We start from the raw sequence: 27,670 nt of genomic DNA, 5'->3' as shown, positions 1-27,670 counted from the left end.
AACTGCACCATCTGGAGATGTCACTATAAGGACAGGAGATGTCTATTACCATGTCACCAAGATCAAGACCCCTGATGCTAGTATGTCCTACAAGGGTTTGGGAGATACCATCCCCCCATCAGCAACAAAACCCAGGGGTATGGGAACCACAGCTCCAAAACCAATACCAGAAGATTGGGGTTTGGGAACCACAACTGCAAAACCACAACCAGAATATACCATTCCCCCATTAGCAACAAAACCCAGGGGTTTGGGAACCACAACTGCAAAACCACAACCAGAAGAAGGCTCAGATGCTCTGTGATTGACCTTGCCATAAAATGTTCCATTGCTGTCAAGCCATATTTATAGCACAACTGAATTAAGTTTGATAATAACCTAATAACCAGACCATCAGAGAGCTCTAGTTCTGTGACCATTACAGACGTATTGGTAAGACTCACCAATTGACACAGACCAACTAAATAAACAATATTGATTGTACAATATATATTATGACAAAAGATTACCAATATCTAGCACAAAAATTTCAGTGTGAAAGAGTGGCAGGCTTGAATAAATGCAATTTCGTGCAATAAACATTTCATTACCTGGAGGCCCAAACCTGCTGTGCCACCACAGCCCCTTTAATAATTGCGATTAACGATGATAGCTATGGTTTATTTAATTCATACCGAAATACTGCCACAACTTACCGCAATTGAATGTTGCACAGATGACCTTTGACTCACCTTGCTCAAACTCAGCATGACAAGAGGTAGATCGGTTCAGTCCCCAACATGAGAACATCACACAGTTTGCATGACCTTTGACCTCCACATGAAACTACTAGAGCTAAGCACTCATTAAGGATCACCTGCCAGGCAAACATTAGCTTCATCGACATAATAAATTGCCAAGTAATTTGCTTAAAAAGAAGAATTTTTATATTTTGGACACTGGTGACCTGACATGACCTGTCACGTCCTACAATAACACTGTCAGCTGAGACGTCACTCATGGGCATCTGTACATTCCAAATGTGACGTCCATGCAAGCCAGTCATGGTGAAATTATTGTGTGTATTTAAGCAAAAAGAGGTACATACACACGCACACAGAAACAGGGTTGCCATATATCACCATCATATAGATTACTTTTGCCGTTGGCAAGGAATCAAAACACCTGGGAGATTCGAAGATGCCATGCAATGCGTTTGCCTAATTAGGGTACTAAAGGTTGTATGCTGATACCCAAACTATTGATTGAAAAACAGAAAAAGTTGACCTTTGACACTTACCTTGCATAAAGAAACTACCAGGTGTACCAAGTAGAATCGTCTGCCCATTCTGTAAAAGAGAAAAAAAAGATGGATCCAAGAATTAGGGAAGAAATTTACAAAATCGTCAAAGGAAAATTGAAACAAGTTTGTTCACCCTAAGACAAAAATATCACCCACTTTTTGAAGAAGGTGATGAAAAATTGCAGTTGCTGATGGGATAGTCAGTTCAAAGAAACAGGAAGGGTGATGTACTGGAATGAAAGGGTACAGGGTTGATAAAGGATGGTCAATATTCATTTTATATTTCAGTCATGTGAGAGAACTCCACTTGTGTTTCTTTTTCTTGTGTGCGTGTGTGAGTGCTTTAAAGTTCAAAGAAAAAGAAAAAACCTTTACCTCCAAAAGTTCTGCGCTGAAACCGGCCTGACAATGCGTTATCCTTGACAAGGTTCTGTCGCTTACTGTAGAATTAAAGAAAAGAGCAAAACATTAATGAAACTGATGTCGTACATCAATAATCAGACCTCGTCCCAACTGTTCCATAACTGGGTTTCCAAGCCAACCTATATTCCATAGCTAGACTCCGCACAAGCCCTTTCTCCCGGGAGTTTATCGTAGTTATATACTTTGTTACTGATCTGTTTCATACTATCTGGTATAATTGCTGTAACCTAGCAACCGAACACAAATTGCTGCTTTCAGAGCAGATTTCTTGGTTGACTGTGATGGATTTTTTTTTTTTGGGGGGGATGTGTAAAAAGTTTCAATTCAAATAATGAAGAGATGTAAACAATTTCAAAATTTTCCTCTTGCAAGATAATTAATGGTAACGTGAGAAAAATGTCTAGTACTGCAAGATGCAGATTTTCATTTATTATTTCTTAATCAAACTCTCCTTTCAGGGAGAAATGGAAAGGGGGGGTGTTTGTGTGTGTGTATCTTAGTTTAAACAATTGCACTCTGTTTTCATTTATAATTTCAAGGTTTTTAGGAACTGCCGATACAAACCCTCCTTCAAATCCATTTTTAGCTAATTTGTGTAGATTCTTCCTCTGTAAATACTGGGCAAGCTTCTACCTCATACACAGCTGAAACTGAGATCTATTCCATGCGATCATTTCACGGAAAGTCTAAAAATTTGTCAGGGTTTTGGATATTTTACGATCAATCAGTTTTAATCGACTCACAAATCTTAGCACTCTCATTATACCATGCCCAAAAAGGTGTATTGGTACCTGGGCTTCTCCTTTTTTTTCTTTTAGAACTGTCCACATTAAAAACACTTCTAGACAATTCGGGTGGTGTAATGAGAAGGGTTAACATTGCACTAACCAGTTTGTGACCGGTGACTAAGGGAATAGAGTGCTAAAGAGTTTTACCAGTTCACTCTAGACTAAGGTGACCATATTTGCCTGACTGGAATCAGGGACATTTATTGCGTGACTGATATGGGGGAGTGGTTTAAGGGGAGGGGGTATCCCCCTCCCCTTTGGAAAATTTTCAAGTGCCTAAGGTGCTTAGATGTAAAATGGTGATACTTAGAAGCACTTTTTAAATCAATTTTATTTTCAAATATGTAGCTTTTTCTTAGATGAAATTTACTTACTTTACAAAAGAGTGCTAGGCTAGATCAACCTAGCATATTCAACTTTACACTGGTCCACCTGAAATACTGGTTAGTTCCGTTCTGTGACTGCACTCTTGACTGAATTTTGTTTTTACAAATATTTACTAATAATGTGGAATATTTTCGAAATTCATGAACATTTTGACAAATCGGGACATTTTCGGGTACACTTGTTCATCGGTGACAGCAAACTGTAATCGGGGACTGTCCCCGAAAATCGGGGACGTCTGGTCACCTTACTCTTGTAGGGTGAGATTGCTGCTGAAATTGCGAGACAGGTAAATGAGGGAGCAAAGTAAACAGTTACCATAGAAACAGGTAATTATTTAAACATGCTAGTGCTGGTGGTTCCTTATTGCTTACTTTGGTTTGTCCTGCAAGGTGTGTAATCCTCTTTGGGGGTGAAGTCACTGTTGGTGAGGATGCACTGTCCAACAGGCTCCCTCAAAGCGTTTCCCTTCATGTCGACCGTTTTCCAGACAAAACGGGGCGCACATGCCTGCGGATGAAATACGAACGTGAATTCTTTCAGCAAGAAATATTGAATGATTAAATGAGGAATTTTTAATGGCCTAATAATTGACAATCTGAAAAAACAAAACAAACAAACAACACTCCATGTGAACATACATATATACTGTATGCATGGCCTTCTACGGTTATATATAAAGTTTTCTTGGATTGGCTGAATACTAACTCCACAAGACAGTCCCTCCCCCTGTAAAAATCCAGTGGTGGCTCAACCCTCCACCAACGCCCTGTCCCCCCCCCCCCAGAATATTTCAAATATATGTTGTTTTTTCTTCAAAATATTAAAATTCCTAGTGTACAGTACATAAATGTAACATACATGTATATGCAGTACAACCCGTAAACAGTTGCAAATCCTTTGACATTGTTTCAAAAGTTTCAAAATATAGCACCATTTTGCATCAGAGCACCCTCAATTTTACCAACATTTCTCAAAGGGAAAGGGAACAGCACTCCCCTTAGACTCCTCCCCTGGCGGTATTAGCATTTCCTCCCTCCCCTCCCCCCCCCACGATAAAGATGTGGTTAAATGTGCACCAAAGGTGGCAATTTCAGCACCACTTAACTTTAGTCTGACCCCTTTCCTATCCCCACCACTCAATCTCTAACCTGTATCAGGGTCCCTGCAAGGCGAGAAGTGATCCCTTAGTCTGACCCCTTTCCCATCCCCACCCCTCACAAGTTTTGAAGGCATAGGTTTTCAACTTTCGATCAACCCTAGATTCCCTCAGTCTTTTCAATAGCTTGACTGCCTAACTTCAGTATTTTTAGTTACAAATAGTAATTATATATGTATATAGATATAGAGATGTACAACAATAGAGGGGGGGTTAATTGACATAGTTTATGTTGTTAATAATTTTGTCTGCAATGATATATAAGATAGCTTGTCACTATGTTAAAGGTCCGTCATCATTTGTCATAGCTTCCCCTTCCTAGAAATAATTGATTTCCCATAACAGGTGCGCATTAATACTTGGAACATATCTGTAGTCATTAATGCAGACCTGCGACCTTTGACATTATAATGCATGGTGTAGTTTCCTTTTTACCGACAACTATGCTCATCTACCTCCATTCAAAATATGAACTTCAATCCAAACCGAGCCTTTGATACCATTTGCAACAGTTTAGCACTGGGCTCCCTCCCACATACTGTATGTAACCCTTGTCTCCATCAGTCAAATAAGCCCTACATCCCATAATTTCGCACCTGCCTGGTTTCCATCCACCCAGACCAGGCTGGTTTTCACTCTGGTGGGCTTTTCTGATTACAGCAGATGTTATTTCAAGTGTACTTCATCCCTAAACAAATCTTCCATATGGAACCTCTAATATTTTTCCTTGTTTTTCATGAATTTTCCACCGATGCCCAGCTGTACGGTTTTGTACAGTTACCAGTTGTGCAAGTTGCACTGCGGCTTTCACTTGTATTCCGTTGCACAGTTCTTACCAACTTTGCATTTTGGCGAGTTCTTAGTCTAGAGATAATTACGAGCGCCCAGGGGTTGTCAATAGGTGGCACACGAATCAAACTCAGCCCACAAAAGATTTCAATCAGGCCCGTAAAAAAAAAAAAAATCAGCCCACAATATTGCACTATTAAGCAGGTAGGTGGATCCTTAATACCTTAAGGCTTGTCATGGTGTACTGTGATATATATATTGTATCTGGCACTTTGCTATGCACAAGAAATGTTTTTCTCTGGCCCTCGTAGGAAAGTAAGTGAGGACCCACCCGCACCCCCCCCACTATCCTGAGTCACATATTCAAACAAAACCTGACAAACATTTTAGCAGGGTCATTCTCACCCCTTGACCATCCATACTGACCCTTTCTTCTTCAATCCTAGAGCACTCCTCATGGTAACTTTTAAGTTTTTTAACACTTATTATTCTCCCATAGTGACCATAGCCACATATTGACAAACAGAATCCAGTGTCCATGTGATTTCGACTGATGCAGATTCCTAATCAATATTTTATACATTTATCAAATATTCATCTCCTGCTACCATTAATATTATTACACATTGTTCAGTTAACCCTTACTTTTGTCCTTGTCTGTTTTCTTTCTGGTCAACCTCTTAAAATTGATAATATTAGGGAGGAAACACTGGTACTTCTTTAATTTTATTATATATATTTACTTTGGCACCTGTAGATTTATAGCACTCTGTAAACAATTTTGGCCTCTCACTGATTTTTCAATTTTGGAAATTAGTCACTGAAATATTCAAAGGTTCTGAGGACAAAAACTACAAGGGGTCTTTGACTCTGGTGACCGACTTTAACTAAATTTTCGTACCACGTTGCTATACCCTACCGGACTAACTATACGAGACCTATAGTAATATATAGTATAATTCACAGCAAATACTCACAAGTATGTCTCCATTTACCCCTCCACTCCTCACAGTAGCTCCCATGTACTGGTGGGACTTCAATTCATCGTTGGCACTACCTGCAAATGAACAGAGCAATTTAAAAAACTGTAAAACAAAATGAAGGGAAAGAATACCTGATATCAAATGACAAGGTTTCAATTATGAATGACTCGATATATTGGCTATATATACATCTAACCTAAAAACTATATTCAGATTTTCTGTTTTTGAGAGATTACAATGTGAACCTAATTGCAAGAGTTGTTTAAACATCATCGAAAATTTCAAATATTACTGGGTTTGTGTATTTACAAGTGACGAGCTTACCTGTCTCCTCACAACCTCAGCACTTTCACACTACCGTGTCTAGAGTGAACTGGTAACCTTTTAAGACCGTGCACCCTCAAACCCGACCCCGCCGGTCAATGACCTCTCCTCTCATTCTACCAACCAAATTGTTAAGAACATTTGGTTTTCAACTCAAGATTTTTATCTCCTCGAATCTCACGGAACAGCCGTTATGAGGACCCCTTTTGGTGCGTACTAGAGAAGCAGATCTTTGGATAAACTATTGTGCAAATCCCGATAAGTATCGTTTTTAAGTTGGAGTCTCTTTGGCTGAATTCTGGACTCTGCCCTTTCCCCCATTTTTAAAGGCATTATCGGGGTACGTGAACCGGTTCCGTGAATTGCTGCCGCTACTTTCCCGCCAAAATTGATGTTACTTTGTTTTGTATTTCTATGTAGTCCCTTCTCTATTTTTCGTGAATATTTTGCTCATTATATTGGTTCCTCCTTCAATTTGGCTTGTTTGATAGAACATATGCTATATGAAACCATGTAAAATATTGCTCCCCAAAGAGGCAATCTTCATGCCCCTCTATCTCATCCCCTCCAATTTTGGTGGGCTTAATGAGTGGCAAACAGTCCTACTAATAAACTAAAAAACTCCTTTTCCTCTTTGACTTTTGAATTCCAAAAAAGAAAAGAAAAAAAAGGTGATGTCACTTAAGTTTATGACCTGTTAGTGAAATTGAAGTTACATCTTAATTGTTTCAATTAGTAATTCTTGGTCAATCACTACTCAAAGTGACATATAAGGGTTAATATTTGACAGTTTTAATTTCCTTTTGGACGGGGAAATTTAGACTTTTGACACGTTTTGAACCGTGCGCATGGACATAAATGATTTTAATTTGAGGGAAGGATGTACCCCTAATTGATAACACAGGGGGGAAATGATACCATAGACAGGGATATCTGGTATTAAAGTTTGTCACTGTTAGGTATATAGATAACACTGCAACACTGTCCAGGTGAACCTAGATGTTATTACACCCCTGAGGAATTAATGGCATTTCCTGGTATAGTACATAGAAGGCAAGAGATAATAGCAACAGATAACTGTAAAAACTATATAAAGAAATTATTCAATTATTTCAGAACAAGCATTCATTTAAATCATTGCTGACTTGGAAGCTTTTCTAAACTCTTCCACCCATCCCTTCCCCATGGCTCCCCCTCCCACCCCATTGGGACTGTATTACAAAAGTTACAAAAGTTGTATAATATATCTATATATATGTATATATGTATACATAAATACATATATACATATATGTTTATACACATACATATGATGAATCCTTAAAGGATAAAACCGGTCGTGAAGGGCAATGGAGAAATACAACTTTAAATAATGTGTACAGTATATATGTAATAGCAACTGACTTTTGAAATCCTTTAATACAGGTAGGAGGTAATTGTCAATACCTTCGGCCATGAAAACTGACATACAAGACATACAGCCTCGATAGACCTGACACAAACAGCATGAATTTGATGCAATCAGTCCAAGTCTTAAGCTTCTTCATATATATTGTAGGAATCTTCACATATTGTGTCCGATCAATGCAATCATATTATCAGTTTCTACCTTTCATAAAAACACCAGAAAAAAACCCACTATTTGTTTCTCTCTTCAACAAAAGACGACCTTTGGAGTGTAAATACTACTGTGTAGCGTGCATTCGTAAATTTTATATCACGTCTTACAGTCTTAGTGCTTTGAACTGAATGCTTGTATTAAGAACATAACGATCTTCTCCCCGCCGGCCGGCTGAGTCAGTTTCCATTCTGTGTCCATCGTCATAGTAATTTGTCATCGAGAGCTGTCTCCCCAATTTGATATATATCAATACCGTATCCGTTACCAGAAAATGAACGCAATTTCATATCAATACACCACATTCTACACTACAGTCTGTTCATATATTTAAAACTGTCAAGCATTCTTTCATCTCTCTCGGCTATGACCTATTTTAGACTTAGTTCGTATCATGCTCCACTTACAACAGGTTAGTGGACTTTATGCAAATCACAGAGGGAAACTTTTCTTTTTTCTCCCCCGGGGGTATGGCGGAACACGGCGCTTCAACCGCTGAAACGACATCATTAAAACGAGATCAACTACGAGAGCCGTGCACGGACGAAAAGCATCTGCCGCCAGCAGTCCTCCAAGGGTGCTCTTGTCATGCTCTGGGTAACGTAGGAGGGTTACCGCACAAGTTCACAATGATGTGGCATTCCAGAATTAATATAGTTTTTTTTTTATATAAATTTTTTTTCCGAATGGAGTAAAATAATAATCTATAGATGACGACACCGACAGTCAGTTATACATGTTATAAAAGCAAACTTGCAATTTCGGTGAGACGCCCGGTAGAATCCAGCTTCTTCAAAATTTGAAAAAATTTAAGAACAAAACTCAGACTGCCATCAAGTGGGTAATCTCCCACTCGAGGAATTTTCAAAAACTCTTCAGATATTTTTAATGAAAGTTTGAAATGATACTTGTACATATTTTTCACAAGATGAAGATAAAGCTTTATATGATTTCTGTCCATGGATGATGCAATTACAGTTCACCTTATTGATGACATTATCAGTGATACCAGTCAGAGAGAGAGAGACACGTCAGCAAATTCTTCTGAATCACTTAAATTATGGAGTCCTATTAAAACCTCAGACAGAGAGACTACTCAAATGAAGATGACGCTATGGGCAAAATGTTTTCCGAATGAGATGTGATCATGCTAGCAGGTATAGCTACAGCCTACAGCAAACCTACAATACACCTGCCTATAGCACACCTGCAATACAGGTACAGCCCACCTACAATACCCCTACATTAAACCTACAGTGCACCTAATTTCATCAACAGCACACCTATAGCACACCTGTAATACACATACAGCACACCTATAATACACCTACAGCAAACCTGTATTTACACCTTCATTAAACCTACATTGCACCTAATTACACCAACAGTTCACCTACAGTATGGTACATCTACAATGAATCTGCACTACACCTCACCTTAAATTTCTGCCAGTTTCTTAATCCTCAATTCCTCCCCAATGTTATATATCTAAATATAGATATATATAGCTGGACAGCCCAAATGTTACACTCACCACTGAAGTTTGAAGTTTTCATGAAATGGTTATTTCCGCGGGCCTGGGGATATAGCCCCCATCTGACATCTCCCTCCTGCACTTCAACTTGTTCAGAATGACTCAAAGAGGTTTTTATGCAAGCTAAAATACAACTTAGTTTTTTCTCAACAACAGTACAATACTCCTTTATACCACACATTTATCCTACTTACTGTAAAGTACACATCCCTTTGCTATAGAAATTTTTAGAATCGTTTACGTACTACATTACATTAGCTTATTCATGAATCAATCAAACGTTTTAATCACAATTTGACAAAGTACAACATTGTACAGTTATGAACAACCTCCCCTCCCCTGCCTCCCTCCCCTCCCCCTCCCTCTTACAACACATCCCAAGAAACCACAATAATTACAAACTGCACATTTTACTATAATTACAGAAGAGCCTTATTATTATGCCGTTATTCATATAGCGCCTAATCCACAAGTTCTATGCGCTTTACAATCCTTATATGGAAAGGAAGATCCTGTACATTCTAATTACGATATTAGTCATCGACGAACAAAGAAAGCAGTAGCGATCATGCAATGTTGATGAAAGACAACAAACGTTAGAATCTAATTCATCCTCTGCGGCCGTCTTACCCAGATGGGTACCAGTGACGACAGACTAAACAGGATCCGACTGTTATGAAAGAGAATTCTGTCAACATATATGTATATGTGTGGCCATTGATCTGAGCCAGCTTATATCCCAATGATCTCTATCCCAATTAAACAAAAACTTTTAATGAGCATCTGTTATCACTCGAGGCATCGCCATGCTATAATTAAGCTGCTTGACTTATCGTCCAGCCGGAGACCGTTGTCAGTAAATACCAAAAATTACTACACACTGCAAAACCGTGCAAAAGAGAAAAGATATCCACGAGGACAAAAGCTGCAAACGTACACCCACTATCAGTTCCAGCCTCAGTATTGGCTACCTGTACCAAGTACTATGATGCATATATTACCTTCATGTTTTTCAAGGATTGTTTTATCTCTTATCATAAAGTTTTGTGATCACACATGTAAATCTAAATATGCCAATGACTGGCAATGGAAAGTCAGAAATGAATCATTTGACTGAAACTGGTCCTCAAACTTGAAACCCCCAAAAGAAGGGAATTCTAATGTAAAGAGCGGTAGATAAAATGCCCGGGTTTGAAACCTTCTAGTTTTTTGTATGTAAGGCACTGTTTTCTTAAAAAAAAAATGTTGCCTCAAAATTTGTCAACATCTTAAACGATTAATATAAATTTTTTAAATGATAAGCCTTCACGGTAAGTTTTGCCACAACCCCCCCCCCCCCCCTTATTATTTCTAGTTTCAAATAGTTGCGGCAACTTGCAGACTTTGTACAATGACGAATATACCTCAATGTGGACAAAAAAGCTTTGACGGTGACAATAAACTGTTTGTTAACATTTGAACATGAACGACCCAATCATTGACTGCTTTGCTCATTTGGAGGCAAATAAACTAATGACCTTTAACCTCTACTCTCTGGTTCCCCATACAATCTATATATGAACTTAAGTTGAATAATATAAGTGCTCTAATGTACAGTAGCTACCATATGTGTTCACACATTTAACAACTTTCCAGCTATTTTTCCATCCATACCCAAACAAAGAGACCAATTCCCATCCATCCTACAGTAGTTGACCCTGTTATTAATGAAACATTCATCTCATGAATGAGTAGTTCATATTTGAATTACAAAACATGCATTCTCCTGTGCTGAACATTAATTTCATGCAACATTACCTTTCCCTTCCCGTGCAAAAGACACAAACAAAGACATCTCTTATTACTGTCTGTTAAATTTTTTTTCATTTTCTTTTTTCATTTTTTTCTTTCCTACTTTTGGCATTATAGTCTTTCTTCTTGTCTACTGCAAAAAAGCTTCAATGAAATATAAGCCAATAATTACAACACCTTTCCCAGCCACCGCTGTCGTCACTAGGCAACTCACGTGGACGACACTTCGGTTAAAACACGACCGTCTCTCGCCGTGCCAGAGAGGTGGAAGAAAATACAGGATTTTTATCTTTCATCCCCCTTCCAGCTCTGAAATGACTGACAGGTATTTTCATCCCGCCATGTCATCAAACCTGTGCAGTCTTTAAATCTTTGGTTTTAAGTTTTGATTGGGTCTGCCCGAGAGATATGACGGTAATAGCAGGCTTTGGAAGAAAGGAATCGCTTGCTCTTTAAGTGTGTTAAGGAGTTAAGGATGATGTCATATACTTCTTTTTAAAAAAAAAAATTTTTTTTTTTTTTCTTTGGCTGTTTGGAAGATCTTGTGTGTGGTTGTGTACTGTACAAGCCCATGAAGTAATGAACTGAGGGTCACTGACGAGGCTTTGCATCGTCAATTGGCAATTTTCGGTAAGAAAACATTGCTCATGTTCGTTCTGTTTTTAAGATAGCAATTCTCCATGGAACGATCCTATATGAACCGCTGAAAGGCCACTTCCGTCGAGATGTTCAAGCTACTCCTTGAGAAATTTGAAACTCATATCTTCGATCGTTATTCAAACAATTCTGTTTCACTAATAATGAAAACAAACATGAGCATTATTATATTAGCTTTTAAAGCGAAGGTCTAAAGGTAATGTATAATTATTCTTGGTTCCTATGGTAACTAATTTAATTTTTCCATAGAAGATGAAGAAATAATACCCCCAAAAATGCCCAAAACTTATTGGTTTGGAGAACTATTAGAGTTGGATATTAATAAAACCCAGTGGATGTTTCCAGATTGAAAACATTTTGAGAAAATGAAGGGTTTGTTGCTGAATGGTATAGATTCGGGATGAGCAAGCCGAATTGTTTGCATACTGTTTAAGCTAACATTTCAGTGGTTATTGATAGGAGATAGCCTAAGCCTCCTTTCCAAACTACAGGTAAATCATGCACAGTTACCACAGTAACATCAATCATAGCCATCCTTCCATTAATTGTTTCACTGTTTAGATTGCAAGTACCCATGGCAGCAAATCTTATTAAGCATGTACATGTGTAATTTTCGTTGCGCATATATACTTCACATTCCCAAACCAGCTACTAATTGTTCTTTAATTACCCTTTTCAAAAGAGTTTGAGTTTAATCAGGTACCCAAGTTTTATATTCCTCTTCTGTTTCTTCGAATCTATTTTTCGACCCAATTAGTGATCCATCCGTTAGCGCGTGGTTCTCGTGACATTTGATTGATGTCGTGTTGATAATGAACGAACAAGCGTCAATAATTTTCACAAAAGAAACCCATAAACACTCCACAGACACTCGTCTGACAGTAAGATACGGCGGTGAATGTAACCAGAGATGGACCGCTCGTTTCTATTCTGTGTCTCGTACAGACCACTCTAAATGAGTCACTACTTTATTTTAACCGTTACTTATCGATGAGCACAAAATGAAACATGACTCGGTTCTAAAGATGGTTAAAGATATGGGGGGCCGTTTTACGGGGGACAGTCAGAATAGTGTCACAAGAAACACTCAAAACTGGTGGGATATTGCGCGAAGGGTTTTTCACCACATGATCAATACCATTATGAGGTAACACTGTATCATCCCATTGATAGGAAAGTTACAACTTTCAATTTGATGAAAAACAAGCAGGAGGCAAGTAAGTGTGTTTCAAAAATTTCCTACGATTGCAGTCGGATATTTTTACGGCTAAACTGTGGTGTACATAAGACGAAAAAATCGCTGTTTCGCATGTGTCTTTCAGATATGGAAATTGGAGAGATAAAGGAGAGCATTTTTGTATATACACAGTATTTTGTGAATCTGTTATTTTGGCTCTGTAAGCTCAAACCTATGTATGCAATTTATAACTATTTCAACCAACTCAGATGAACAACACGTACATTCTAATGTCCACACATTCTAATGTCCACACACAACCTCAAAACTACATAAACCTTAAAAAATAGCTTAAAAAACTTCTCAACATAATTTCCTGGGAGGATTCTTACCCTGCGATACGAATAATCTCCAGATATTGACAACTGTAAAATTATCTAGACAACTGATGTTTAAGGTGTAGGACAATTATACACAGAGAAGTGAAAGTACCAGCGACCATTATTTGACTTCCTAGCATATTTGGGAGGAATATCTAGATGACCTTTAAAACAAACTCAACCATCATCATTGGGCCTATGTTTAAACACAGACATGATTGTGATAAACATTTCTCCCAAACAGCCACAAAAATTAACTTGCGCCACTTGGAAGAAACTCCAAACCTTACTGGCAGCTTTGGATGGTAGAATGAGAAGGAAGGGAGCCGTTCATAGAGGGCGCGCAGTGTTAAAAGGTTACCAGTTCATTCCAGGCACGGTAGAATGAGGTGCAACGGTTGTGGGGAGACAGGTAAGCAGGGAGCGAAGAAAATATATGAGTTTAGTAACCATGACAAGTTTTCAAATTTTTAAAATTAAAATTTTCCTAAATTCATTTTGTTCTTTAATCATTTCCTTCTTTTTCCCCTTCCTTTTTATATTCCTCAAAAAAGTGCCAAAGATATTTCTATGACACTGAAAGGTTAAAGAAATGATTTTGTGTTCATTAATTAACACACTGTTTACATTTTACCTTGAAAGTATGTCATATTTGTAAACGGTAAACATATAATAAAACATTATCTCCTCGAGGCCTATATATTCCAAAACTTACTGGTTTGGATATTTACGAGTGACGAGCTTACCTGTCTCCTCACAACCTTAGCACCTCATTCTACCGTGCCTATAAAGTCCTGGTAAAATAATAACACTGTGCGCCCTCTATGACCGGACCCACCCGCGGTCACTCCTCACTACTCATTCTACCATTAAAAGTGTCTTCACGTGAATTTCTTGTGGATATATTTCCCTTGGATTTCGTGGTGCTAAGGTTGTGAGGTGCTAAGGTTGTGAGGAGACAGGTAAGCGAGGAGCGAAGTAAATCTTTGTTCCCCCACCCTCCCCCTTCACCAATTAAAGAAGCTTTTTACATTTTCTTTGGCAATTTTACCAAATCCCCTCAGTACTGATAATCAACATAAGATTGCAATTGATCAAACAAAGCATCACTTCTAATTTTTTATTTACTTTTATCAAATGACATTAATTAGCAACTTATTGATGATTCAATTTATTGTAGGTTCGCTCGCAACACTTTGTCACTGTGGGATTTCGGTTCCTCCTAAATTTGATAAATATTTGCCCCAATCCAAGCCTGCTCTGAGGATACTATGTACTGTATGACATATCTAACTTCCCTCAAAGGTTACATTTATGTCGAAGATATTCTGCTGAACTTGGCACGAGTCGGAGAGTTCAATTCAAATTTTCATCACAGTAGATTGGATGAACAGAACATATATGTAGACAACATTCAATCAATCAATCAATCAAATAACCTTATATAGCGCATAATATCCAAAGTACAACAATATTCAGTGGCGCTCAACATTGCATGTGTATCTATATAATGTGTGTGCAAACTTGAGTAAAGTGTAAAGTACATATCATATTATAGATCTATAAACACTCACTCGATTAGCATAAATTATATTGCTATTGACAATCACTACAGCAGTCTTAACCAAGCTGCCAAACCACTTGAGACTACTACTGTATAATGTCTAGTAGCTCTTACAGCAGGTTGGCGGTGCCAACATTGGTTATACCACTGGTACAATAACAGCTAACTATGACAAACCCTCCTCAGACCATTGGAATGTGTGGGTTGTGGGTAACATTATAGCTCATTATTTACAGTCAGCTTCTAGGTAAACATTTTAAAACGAGATTGTAAATGATGCGACAACAACCACAGCGAATATACCGTCTTCCAGAATACTTCACACCCAGTAGATGAGGAAAGTTGCCACTGTAACTCAAACAGACACTGCCTGCATGCATGCTGTCTGACGAACATGTGCACAAACATGCACTCCTCATTGTTAATCCGGTATGTTATTTGAAGGGTGGATAAAACAACATTATCACCCCCTTTAATGACATTCCTAATAGTACAGTGACTCAGACAGCTGCCATAATTAAACAACATTGTGAGAATTATACTGTAATATATAATGAACGCTCTATTGCAAATTGTATTGGGTTCATGGGTGATTTTCCTTCCTCCGGTCTCCACATGCCCCTCCCTCCCCAACCCTCCCCCTCCCCTCCCCCTCCTTACTTCTGTTCATTTATCTACAGTACTTCAGCACTTTCTTGGAAGGGGATTGCTTCCTGTTTCATATCTTTTCTTTCAGGAAAAAGGCATTTAACTCAACTTTAAGAATCACACGAAGAATGATACATAAGAAGATTTCACACTCGCAACACAAAAATATTCTATACTTCATTAATAGAAATTACACAAATTTATGACAGTTCAGTTGAAAAAATGTTATCCAATGTTACTACTAACTGTTAACTTTTCTGTTTTCATTGGGTAAATATAAACCTTCAAAAGTAGGTTTATTTCCTCATGAATATTACCTGACAGATAATTGGCCCTCTGAAATAAAACAAAATGATAAACAGTGTCGTTTGGGCAAATTAGGATTTTGTATGGTCGTTGCTTCAAAAGACTGCCGCATCGCCAGAAATTATGAATCAATTCCTAAAATTACGTCCTAAGGACTCTCTCTGCACCACAAACGTACGCACCTTCGGTATCCAATGGGATCTTCTCGCAGATTCCTAGGTTTTCGATCGGAGAAGTTGGACATTTATAAACGGTGCCTCCTTGGTCCACATCAGGCTGGGCAGTGACATCTTTTGGTGCTCCAACTAGAATCCTAGAAAGGAAAAACATATATATATATGTAGTTAAGTAAGTTGATCAACCGGAATTATTCATCATAACGCTAATTTTGAATAATAATAATAATAAATGAGACTTATATAGCGCCAAATCAGTAGACAAAAGTCACTGCTCAAGGCGCTTTACAAAGAAAGCAGATTAATTTACAAAAGAACAAGTGAAAAGATGGGGTCTTTAGTAGACTTTTGAATTATAGAAATTTTAGAGCATGTTCGAATGTGATCTGGTAACTTGTTCCAGAGATAAGAGCCAGAGTATTCGAAGCTTCTGTAAACATAGGTCTTCAAGCGTGGTTTAGGAACAGTTAAATACGGTTTGTTGGAGGAACGAAGTGTGCGAGTTGGAATAACGATATAGTTTGACAATTCTAGTAGGCTGGCTCATGCAGAGCAGATCGAAACCATCTGCATTTTGTTCAAACCTACAGTAAAGAGTTGTGTAGAGAGTAAGAAAGCCATCATTATCTATAACCAAGATGGGCAGCATTTTTCCCAATTCTGATTCAGTTATTTTCTTATTCTCTTTTTTTCCTCGCAAAGGTTTTTCCCCCAAAAAACGTACTGGTTTTAAATAATTTCATATGAGAATATGAACGACTAAAACCTGACTAGGAAATTATAAATATTGGAAAAGGGACCTGTTATCTTTGGGTGACAAGCCCAGTGCTCTACCAACTGAGCTACTGTATACCAGCCCTTAGTAATACCCACGATTCCTACATCGCCACTGCTCTGGCGCCAGTCAGAATCCAAAGTACCTTACACACTGTGCGACACGGGATCCCGCACAACTTTCAATAATAATATGTATATTTCTCATATTAACTAAAGTGAACTTCTTAACCATACCATGCTTCTGGAATACTACACTGTATGACTTTAACTGAAACTCTCCCCCCCCCCCAAAAAAAAAAAATCTGGTTTCAATAAGTTTACAAACATAGTTTTAATAAATGTCTCAACTCAAAGCATGCACTTTATTACAAGTGTATCTAATGTAAAATAATATAAGTGGAAAAACTTTGGAATGCACCCATCCCTTCCCCCCACCCCCCCACCAACCCCTTCCCCTTCATATTCCATAAATCCCAAACATGTCAAGATTTACAGTATGTACAACGGTATTTCAAAATTTTAGAAATAGTCCATAAAATTTGTAGAATGAGAAGGCCAAAGTTCGGCAGCTAAACACAAAAACTGTTGTTCAGAAAAAAAAGGTGAAAAAGTAACATTTTGTTTTTCTCACTGAATACTAGTACCATGCAGCACACAAACACAATTATTAAACACCACACCTCAAAATTCAATTCATTTAATACCCCATGCATGCATAATCCGCACTCTTCCATATACACAAATTACCGAATGAAATGAGCCATGCTAACATCAAGCTATCAAGTCTGGTAGAGACTTGAACAGAGCCCTTAATTTAACATGAATAATGTATTTGTAGTGCACAAAGTGACTTGCAAATTTTTTATTTTGTGGTTTTGAACTTTTTTGGCAAGAGTAAGAAAGACATAAAAAATATCCTTGTAAGGTGAAAGAAGACAATGTACTTTGAAACAGGTTGTTAAACTCTATCTTTTTGGTCTTTTTTTCTTGTTTTCTACATCATAATTATTAACCTTTTGGTTTGTTGTTGTCATTATAGCTACAGTATTTTGATTTTGCTATATTCAGAATTATTCATTTCAGAATTATGTATACCTATAAAGGACCAAAATTATTTATTTTCATTATTTTTTTCAATACATTCAAATCAGTCTGCAGAGCTACAAAATATTGATATTTCTGTTTCCCCCCCCCCCATTTTTCTATTCTATTCATGGAAAGTTATTGCAAAAAAAGTATGCTAAGATGGCAAATGGTGGTATCTTTTTCTTACTCTGGAGCTAACTTTCTGTGCCAAATATTCACCCATATTTCGGTTACTGTAACATTTGTTAAATAAATCATCAAAAATAGTGCAGGACAGAAATGTTAAAAAATACTGTTTGCACTGGGCGGCATTCAGAATTGCCGGGCGCATCCGGGTACATTCCTGATATAGTCTACAATGTCCATCTAATAAAGATAGCTACTGTATACAGTGGGAGCTGATAATTGAATACCACGACATACGTGGAACCCGACGCAGTACATATTTTACGTGCATGCCCCTTTCCTTTAAATATCAACGATTGCAGCCTTGATGAAAAGGGAGGCAGCCAAAAAGTACGTTTCCAATTTTATTTTCCGTGTTTTTTGATATATACATTGATACCGATCCGTCTTGCAAAGCTCAAAAGGTTGTCTGTTTTTGTCATCTCATGGTTCCACTCTTTGGAGCATGAAAGTCATCTCGAAATATCGAATCAGAATCAAAATCATGTGAACGTGTATGTGGGGGTGAATGGCAACACACCGATGCATCAATCACTCTTGAGGTCGACTTTTAAGCCTTAAGAATTTTTTTTTATCAAGAGTGTACTGTACGTATACAGGCAAGTTCCAAGTGTATTAATCCTACATAGATATATAGTTATGTATGTATAAATATACAGTTATGTATGTATAAATATAAATATAAATATAAATTTATATTTATAAATATAAATATAAATATAAATTTATATATATATATATATAGAATATATACATAGAATATATATATAAATATATGTATGCTATACTTTTATATGCAAATCAACAACAGAAAACTGACTTTAATATTACTGAATAAATTTTGTAACCAATCTGAGGACACTATACATCTATAATTGGTTCGGATCCTGTTTGAACTGAAACTTCTTTGCTATTGTAAATGTTTGTTAAATTTACATGTTTTCAGGATAAATATTCTTTCTCTTTCAGGATTAAGTTTTGAGGATTAAAGAGGAGGCTATATTGCAGCATAGTTTTATATTGGAATGAAACTGACTCTGATGAGTATTCGCAATTTAACCGTAATGTATACACCTTTGTGTACATATATATATATTTATAATTCTACTGCAAACACAACTGCCAATTCATGTATATCATATACATGTAGAACGACCAGCAGATAAAATGATTAATTTTCTGCAGGTTATATGCCCTGTTTAGAAGACTATATTATATATACACTTACTGTGTACTGTACACTATTGATATTGGTATGATGCTTGGCAACATATGAATCATACTGTAAATGTATGATACTAGATCAACATTCTCGTTTATATTCTGTACATTCTGTACTTTAGGCAATGCTCTCAAAATATAGTTCTTTTCATATAAGTGAGCTCTACTTGGTCCTTGTGGTCGGGTTTCATCCATAAAAGTAGATGGTAATCTATTTTGGGGGGATGGTAATCACATATTCACTGTCACGTCCAAGGTTAAATCAATCCGTAATGCGTGATCCACCCGCCTGTGTCACTGATTACCCGTTCGTTCAGAAGGAAGTTAATCGGACTAGCCTCCCTGCATTGGAAATTTATCATCTGCAGTGGGAGTAAAAAGCTATCAAAATTCAAAGATTTAGTGTTTTAAACACAAATGCAAAAATCTATCCATATAAGGGTCCTCTTTAAAATACAGGTCAAAAAGTAATCTTAGAACTATAATTTTTTCTGTGTGTGTGTGTGTGTGTTTAACAACAAATTTAGAGACCCAGGTTCTATATATTTCATTCAAAGATTAATAAGATCAATCTGTACTAGCCATTTTTTGATCTGTTGGAAGGTCTGGACTTCTACCGGTCTTACAGTATTATGCTGACTGCAGTCTCCTTAAATACAAAGATGGCTGTAGATTGCCAGGGGGAGGGGGGAAGGGGGGAAGGGGGGACACCAAATGAATCTTAATCCACGGGCCATAACTCTTAAGGATTTAGCTTTTCCAATAAGATATATATATCCACATATTACGTTATATTCCCAAATGAAAGATGAAACAGTTCTTTATGCCCATTGTCCAACTGAGTTATGTTGAAATATCCTGTCACAGAATATTCCCCAGGCCTCTATACAAACGTCACATACTGTACATAAAATATATGTCTTCCTCGTCATAAGGTTCTGAACTGTACAGTAGGTCGAAAGAGATGGGTTGGAAAAAAGCTTGAAAACCCAGAGAAAATTTGCCCTAAGGTTGTAGTCTGCCTGAGTATCGCTGAATGTACAAACTGAATGATAACGTTGTCAATGCTAACTGACAATGGGTGGCAAAATGCACAAGGAGGGCGCTAAACATGTAGTGGAAGTGACACAACTAGACACTTTTGGGTGATAGAATACTGAGATTGGGTGACCAGAGGAGACCGGTCAGCATGTGAGGTCAGTGTCAAAGGTTATTCAGGTCACTCTAGACATAATAAAGTGACAGTGCAGTCGTTTTGGGGAGACAGGTATTAAGTGAGGAAGCGAAGTATATAATTTAAAAGTGATATCCTACAATTCTATTTCTACGCAAAGAGACCAGGTTGTCCAGGAACACATTCAAAGACAACCATGTCTTTCCCTTAAAAATTGCTTTAAAAAAAAAACTCATAATCTAAATGAAATGACACGTTACAAACATAATAATTACCTCAGAAAAAGTATAAAAAAAACAATAAAACATATTTTCTGTGAAATTGATACTTGTATTAATTTAATATCCACAATTCAACCCTGAAAGAATTTCAACACAGGTGTGGGGGAAAAAAACGAAGAAAAACAAAGAAAAGCCTATATACTGTATATTGTCACAATACAAAATGACCATGAAGTTCACAAGTTGGCTTCAGACAGAAATCAATACGACGAGAAACCATTAGCAAACATATATGTACAGTATAATGAGATCAATAGTACAGGACACCTCCACGAATATAAGGCCCTTCCTAACTGTGTTTATATCGTAATGTCACTCTTATGCCAACGCTTATTAATAAGTACAGCAGCTATGACCACCCAATCAAGACAAATTTCTGGAGTTTTGATGGTTAATGGCTGTGACGAACGAGATGCACGGGTGCAATGACAAGAATTGATTCCAGTCAATTTGAAACAGTTTTTCGAGCCATGTGTGAGTGAGTCAGTATATAACTATCAGACTGTAATTGCCTGGTGTGCTATTCGACAACATTACGTACATGTGCGTGCCGTCAAACTTGCAATATGTATTCACTCAATCTATATATGCTCTTAAATATGGTTGCTTGATTGCTTTTCGGTTTTTTCTTCCTTTTTTTTTTTGTCCTTTTTCGTTGTATCCTTTTTCTTTGTCTTTTTTTTATCTTTCTCATCAAATGAGTCATCTGCAGTAGACAAATTACAGATGGAGTATTTTAATATATTTTAAATTTGATGCAGTACACTGTTACGCTGTAATCTGCGTCCATACGAAAACTCAAAAGGGATACATGTATGTTATACTTAATTAAGTGGCTATGGTGAAAGAGAACTTGGTAAATGGGGGGAGAGTCTGTGGCATTTAAAAATTTCACAACACACAAAATCCCAGAGCCTGGGATAAATTTATCAGTTCGGGGGGATCAAGCTTGGTGTACGGTAGATCTTTACAATGCATGGCATAGAATCGGAGAAGAAAAGGAAGTGGGCATTGACCCTTGACCCTGAATGGTTCTAATTGCCAGTACCTATAATTATACATACAAGTACTGATGGAATTATTTCTCACTTCCAATATATAGGGTCTAAGAACATTGGTATCCCTATTTTTAATTGCCCCCCCCCCCTCCCAAATCATTGGCACAACAACAGTAAAATTTGTGAGATATGTATATAGAGAAACACCCAGTGACTGACTACATGCGGTAGTACCACAAGTTTGCTTAATCCTCAGATTACAAATATGTTCACACTGTAGATGAGCAGGTGTAGAATCTATTCTCTTGATTCGTTATAAGAGCATTATGGGAATTTAAAGAAAACATTTGAAAGACGCTCTGACATTCCATTCTGAGTACATCCAGTGTACTGTAGATGTAAACTGAGCAAAAATGAGCTATATACTATACTGTTGTCAGTCCTGTCAAATAAGCATTGTGATTCACAACATGTTCCAATATAACCTCTAACTTAACATAAATGTAATTCTTGGTAATACCTTATATTAAACATTCATAAATAGAACAGACCTCTTAAGGATCTTGTATGTGTCCCTTCACATACTTCACAAACTAACAGAATCGTGTACATCAGCTGCGAGTAAACTTGATCCGTTCCAGAGGCTGGGACTTGTCACGGTAACGATAAAATTACAGCTCGGTGATAAATGCTATTACTAAAGACATGTTCGAAATGTAAGGGGCCTTTATATGGATAACATTAAACCGTATTAGTATGCAATGGCACGTCAGTGCCTGTGCAGTAAAAATATCGGATTCTCAAGATGACACAGAAGAAAGAGTCATTTTCTATCTGTGACAATCATAGTTTGGAAAGTGTTGTAGAATGTTTATACGAGAAAGGAATATAATGATACCCCAAAAACCTCCCCCGAAACTTGATTGCTAAGCCACTTTGCTTCAAATGCAACCGCCTTTATCCACTCGGCCACAGCACAGGTTATTATATATCTGAACAACTATGCAAAATATGAACTGAAAGCATGAAGTCTTGCCAATTTGTGTGTACCAGATGTTATATAAACTGGAATGTCCAGGTAATATAATCATTACCAATTCATTTCATATACACGCAAAATTTTACCATTTTTTTTGCTATAGATATATACAAAAGACACTCAAGAATGCTGCGAAAATTATTTAACGCTTCACCAGTACAAGTTCCGATGGTGTTCACATCTGGATTTACTGGAAAGTCACACGTCATCAAAAAGACCTGAACTTTGACCTTTCCGTTAGTTACTGTACCCAACACTACTTTCAGCAGGGTGACAGAGAAGGATTGGGTGGACTAAAATGACCACAGTTGATTAAAAGATTGACCATCTGTAAATATCGTTTATCGTTCTAGCATATTTCGAACGCAATTCTATCCTCACCCTCTTGACGTATGGACGGCTAAGGGAATAATATTTTAATGGGAACGAACGCTGATAATTCAAAATATGACTCGGACGGTTGAAATCCAGAAAGGTCAACTCGTTTTCATCATTAGAATAGAGCTGGAAATGGTCGGGCAATGATATTAACTACAAACCAAAGAGGACTACTTAAAAAGATATAATTCAGTCTTCAAACAATTTTTTTTTAATGGTAGAAAACTCCAATTTTAACTGTTTGTATGATCAGGGATGTGCCCCTCTGTCCTATACCCCCTCTCTTATCTCTCTCTGCCTTCCACCTCCTCTCCTTCCCCTCTACCATCACAACCCCACCCTTTCCCCCTCCCCAAAGTACTCCCAGGGAATAATTTAGTTTTTCAACCTTTGTGTAAGTTTTGGATTTTGTCTGTTACAAAATACTATGGTTACTGACATGTAAAAAGTGGTGTACATCTTATTGACTTGTATAAATAATTTCACCATTTTGTATAGTATTTTTCTAATCATGGATACTGGATAAATTATTTCTCTGACCCTTGACCTTCAGGGTCCATTGGCATTAGCGCCTTTGGTATATCATTGGCAAAAAACTGAGGTAATTCATCAAACTTAGTTCACAACTTCTCTCATTTTAAGTTTAAAACTGTGTTTAGTGGTACATTCAACTGTGCTTTGATTGTATGAAAAAGATGTCCTTACATAAAGATATAGTCTTATTGCCCTATCTACTATTCTAACTTGTTTCTGCAAATTTGCAACAACTTAAAAACCACCATCTCATAAGAATCGACATTCTTCCTCATTCATTCTACAATGCATCAAACTTTATAAAAAAAACTTTCAACGTTAGATCTCGTCTGGCTGTTTCTTCTGTTCAGACTGTACCCTCTTGCCATTAAGCATTGTATATTGTGTTACCACATGTTTTAAAATGTCTTATGTTTCTTATTCTTACAATTGTTTGATACTGTACGTTTTAGGTTTTCATATTTTAATGTTTGTATCTCATATCCTGTTTTATACGAGCATGCAATTACCCTCGTGGTTTAATAAAGTTGATCTAATCTAAATATAATCTAATCTAATCTAAAAACATTAAATTTTATACTGTAGCAAAAAGCTTCCTAGAGTCCGTCTACAGTACCTAGGTTTTTTTTATTTGTACAGATCTATGATAAGCACTGCACATGTATGCAGTACAGTTTAACTGGAGCATGTAACTTGTCAACTGCACGCTACTGTAAGCTATCTCCACATTTACAATTTTAGATCTCTCGGTTACGTTTGACATCGTCTGAAAGGAACGGACTAGTTAAAGAATTAATGAAACGGCTAAAACTCAAAGAACTGATCCTAAGCTTTCGATTGTCTGTGTGTTTTCCCAGTAGAAATGTTTTTGCCTTTAAGCGAGATGAGAGAAAGTTCTGCACTGATGGAGAAAGAAACGGAAATAATTGGTGGAACATGACTTAATGTCACCAAGGGAGCTGGTCCGATTCACTTTATGAGATTAACAGATCTGTGATCCAAAGAAGTCTGTCCATAAGAAGACATACACTGAAATGCAGTATATATATCACTGTGTATTTGAGCATAAGAGTGCAAAGTATTTTATAACGACAAACACAGCAAATGTACGGATTAGCTATCGAAGGAAGATGCTGTACAGTAGTGCTGATAGTCGGCTCTTTCTTTTGTAGTCGATTAATCGAATAGCTCTTCTCGCGATTACTGCGATTACTCGGTTACAGTTATGACATCATCACTGTCATCTTTACATTGTAGAAATACAGTCAAAACAAATCTTTCTCCATGGTGCGCTGTCTTTATTTGATTAAACATTGCTAGGACTGAATGTTGCACTGCAGAACACACATATCACTGACAAGCAAATGCATGAATCTAACCATGCAGGTGCTTGCCGATTTTAACACAGCACAGTGCTAGTGTAGAATTGTGAGAACCTGTATACTTTTGCGATATTTGCTGACAAACTGCTTTAGTGTTGTTTTTAATAGGTTAGGCTATTTTTCAAAAGCAGGTTATGAGTAGTGCTAGCTTGTAGTCAAGTAATCGCAAGTTAGGTTTTAAGCTTGATTAATCGAACTTCTGGTGATTAATCGATTACGACTATCAACGGTACCCTGTATTTACAACAATAAACAGTCATCACATGGATTGACTATGATAGCTTATTGGAGGAAGAGACTGTAGGATAATTAACAATAAAGAACAGCAGGTGTACTGTAACACGTACAGTATGGAGTGGTTGTAATGTGGGCAGCTACTGTTCGATCCACAGCAATGAACGATAAACGTTAGGATCCGGCTATTGAGGGGGAGATGCAGAAGGTCTTACAGTTTACAACAATGAATATGTCAGTAAATGTATGGATTGACTAGCCTATTGGATGGAGAAACTGTAGGATTTACTATAACATTGAACAGCAAATGTATGGTTTAGTTTAGTATTGAGGGGGAAATGTAGGAATAACACAACATACAGAAATTGTATGGATTGGACTAAGTACTGAAGCTTACTGCGGGGAGAAACAGATAAGATTTACTGTTCAAGATATAATGAACAACTGTATGGATTGGACTAAGTACTGAAGCTTACTGCTGGGAGAAACAGATATAGGATTTACTGTTCACTATATAATGAACAACTGTATGGACTGACTCAGTACTATAGCTTACTGCAGGGAGAAACAGCTGTAGGATTTACTGTACAATGTACAACGAACAACAACCTGTATGGACTGACTCAGTACTGAAGCTTACTGGAGGGAGAAACAGCTGTAGGATTTACTGTTCAATACATAATGAACAACAGCTATATGGAGTGACTAAGTACTGAAGCTTACTGTAGGGAGAAACAGCTATAGGATTTGCTGTTCAATTTATAATGAACAACAACTGTATGGACTGACTAAGTAAGTACTGAAGCTTACTGCTGGGAGAAACAGCTACAGGAGTTACTGTTCAATATACAACGAACAACAACTGTATGGAGTGACTAAGTACTGAAGCTTACTGGGGGAGAAACAGCTACAGGATTTACTGTTCACTATATAATGAACAGTAACTGTATGGACTGACTCAGTACTATTGCTTACTGGAGGGAGAAACAGCTGTAGGATTTACTGTACAATATACAACGAACAACAACTGTATGGACTAAGTACCGAAGCTTACTGGAGGGAGAAACAGCTACTGTACAGGATTTACTGTACAACAGCAAATGTATGGAGAAGTTATTGAGAGGGAAATGTAGGAATAACAACAATGAACAGTAGATGTATGGATTCACTAGCTCATGAGAAGGAGAAACTAAGAGATTTACAATCATGCAAAGTAAGTGTATTTAAAGTATGCACTAATTAATATGAAACAACAATGACAAATAATTGTTAGGATTAGCTGTTGAGGAGAGATTCAGTAGGATTTGCAAACAACAAACAACTATATGGACTAACTATTGCGGGGGCAGGGAAGATGTTTTAGGAAAATCATGAATAGCAAAATGATCTAGATCAGCTATTGAGGGTAAAAACTAGTAATTTGACTAAAAAATGCCACCATAAGAATAAATGGGGGTGTTTTTTTTTTCAATTTGAATCCTGCAGTTTAAGCTAGGCATCAACCTTTACCATCTCAGAATAAGGAAACTATCATGTAAACAGATAAAATAAATTTTCAAATGATGCATAACTTAAGGAGTTGCAATTTGAATGTTATACAAGGTGAACCCCACCCTGCAACCTGCACCACAAAGTCATCCTTCTAGAATGACACAAAAAGCACACAGTTATTTTTGGAAAAACTGATCATTGAAGAAGTTCACAACCATTTGTACTGTAACTTCCATGGTGTAGTGCTGTATACACAAACTAGAGTATACTGTGCAGACTTTGACCCAAGGTGGTGATGAGTAATTACAATAAGTTGTTTGAATAACCTGAGGGAGCATTCCAAAAATTTATGTTCTATTGAAGCTATTCACTGACAAAAGAAAAGCTGCTGTCACTATACTGCCCTAATGTACAAAACATCAAGGCTTAATCATAGGCTAAATCATGGCTTTAAATTATATGGTCATGAGTTTGAGTCACTCCAAGATTAATGTATGTCGTCCAGTTACAGAGTTGTTGACAATTGACAATTCATAATGGATGTTAAATATGAATCTAAGACTGACTTCGGTCAGCTTGTGGCTTTGATAAGCCAATGATGGCTTCTTCGCGGATCTAAATATACATAAACAGAAACTCTCTACAGACTGTATTATAAATGCACAACAACTGGGTTTGTACCATAAAAACTTGAAAGTCAAAAAGTTTAGAATTTGGTTCAAAACTTCAGGTGCTATGCTGGTCTGCAAGAACTGTATGCATGGATGTAACGTACCATGCCGAACCAGAGAACTGGTTTTAATTTATACACACCTACCGTAAGGGAGAGGTCACCGGGGGCGCAGTGCTAAAATTATACCAGTGGCGTCTAGGTAGACTAGGAAATGTGCGTAAGTGTTGTAGGAG

General features: G+C 37.3%; 1 protein-coding gene across 3 annotated transcripts in view; it reads right to left on the bottom strand.

The window, feature by feature from the left end:
- The window catches only part of LOC139958573 (integrin alpha-8-like), a 120,277-nt gene that overhangs the window by 74,772 nt on the left and 17,835 nt on the right, over window positions 1-27,670 (bottom strand). For all 3 annotated transcript variants that reach the window (XM_071955723.1, XM_071955722.1, XM_071955724.1), the window contains exons 3-7: window positions 15,990-16,120; window positions 5,803-5,882; window positions 3,252-3,387; window positions 1,658-1,722; window positions 1,280-1,328 (exon numbers count right to left, since the gene is read on the bottom strand). In XM_071955723.1, the coding sequence (XP_071811824.1) occupies window positions 1,280-1,328; window positions 1,658-1,722; window positions 3,252-3,387; window positions 5,803-5,882; window positions 15,990-16,120 (461 nt within the window). The remainder of the gene's footprint in view (window positions 1-1,279; window positions 1,329-1,657; window positions 1,723-3,251; window positions 3,388-5,802; window positions 5,883-15,989; window positions 16,121-27,670) is intronic.

This window comes from Apostichopus japonicus, chromosome 18 (genome assembly GCF_037975245.1).
Source record: "Apostichopus japonicus isolate 1M-3 chromosome 18, ASM3797524v1, whole genome shotgun sequence".
Lineage (NCBI taxonomy): Eukaryota > Metazoa > Echinodermata > Holothuroidea > Aspidochirotida > Stichopodidae > Apostichopus > Apostichopus japonicus.
Note: the sequence above shows the minus strand (reverse complement) of the source record. Positions and strands in the feature narration are given on the sequence as shown.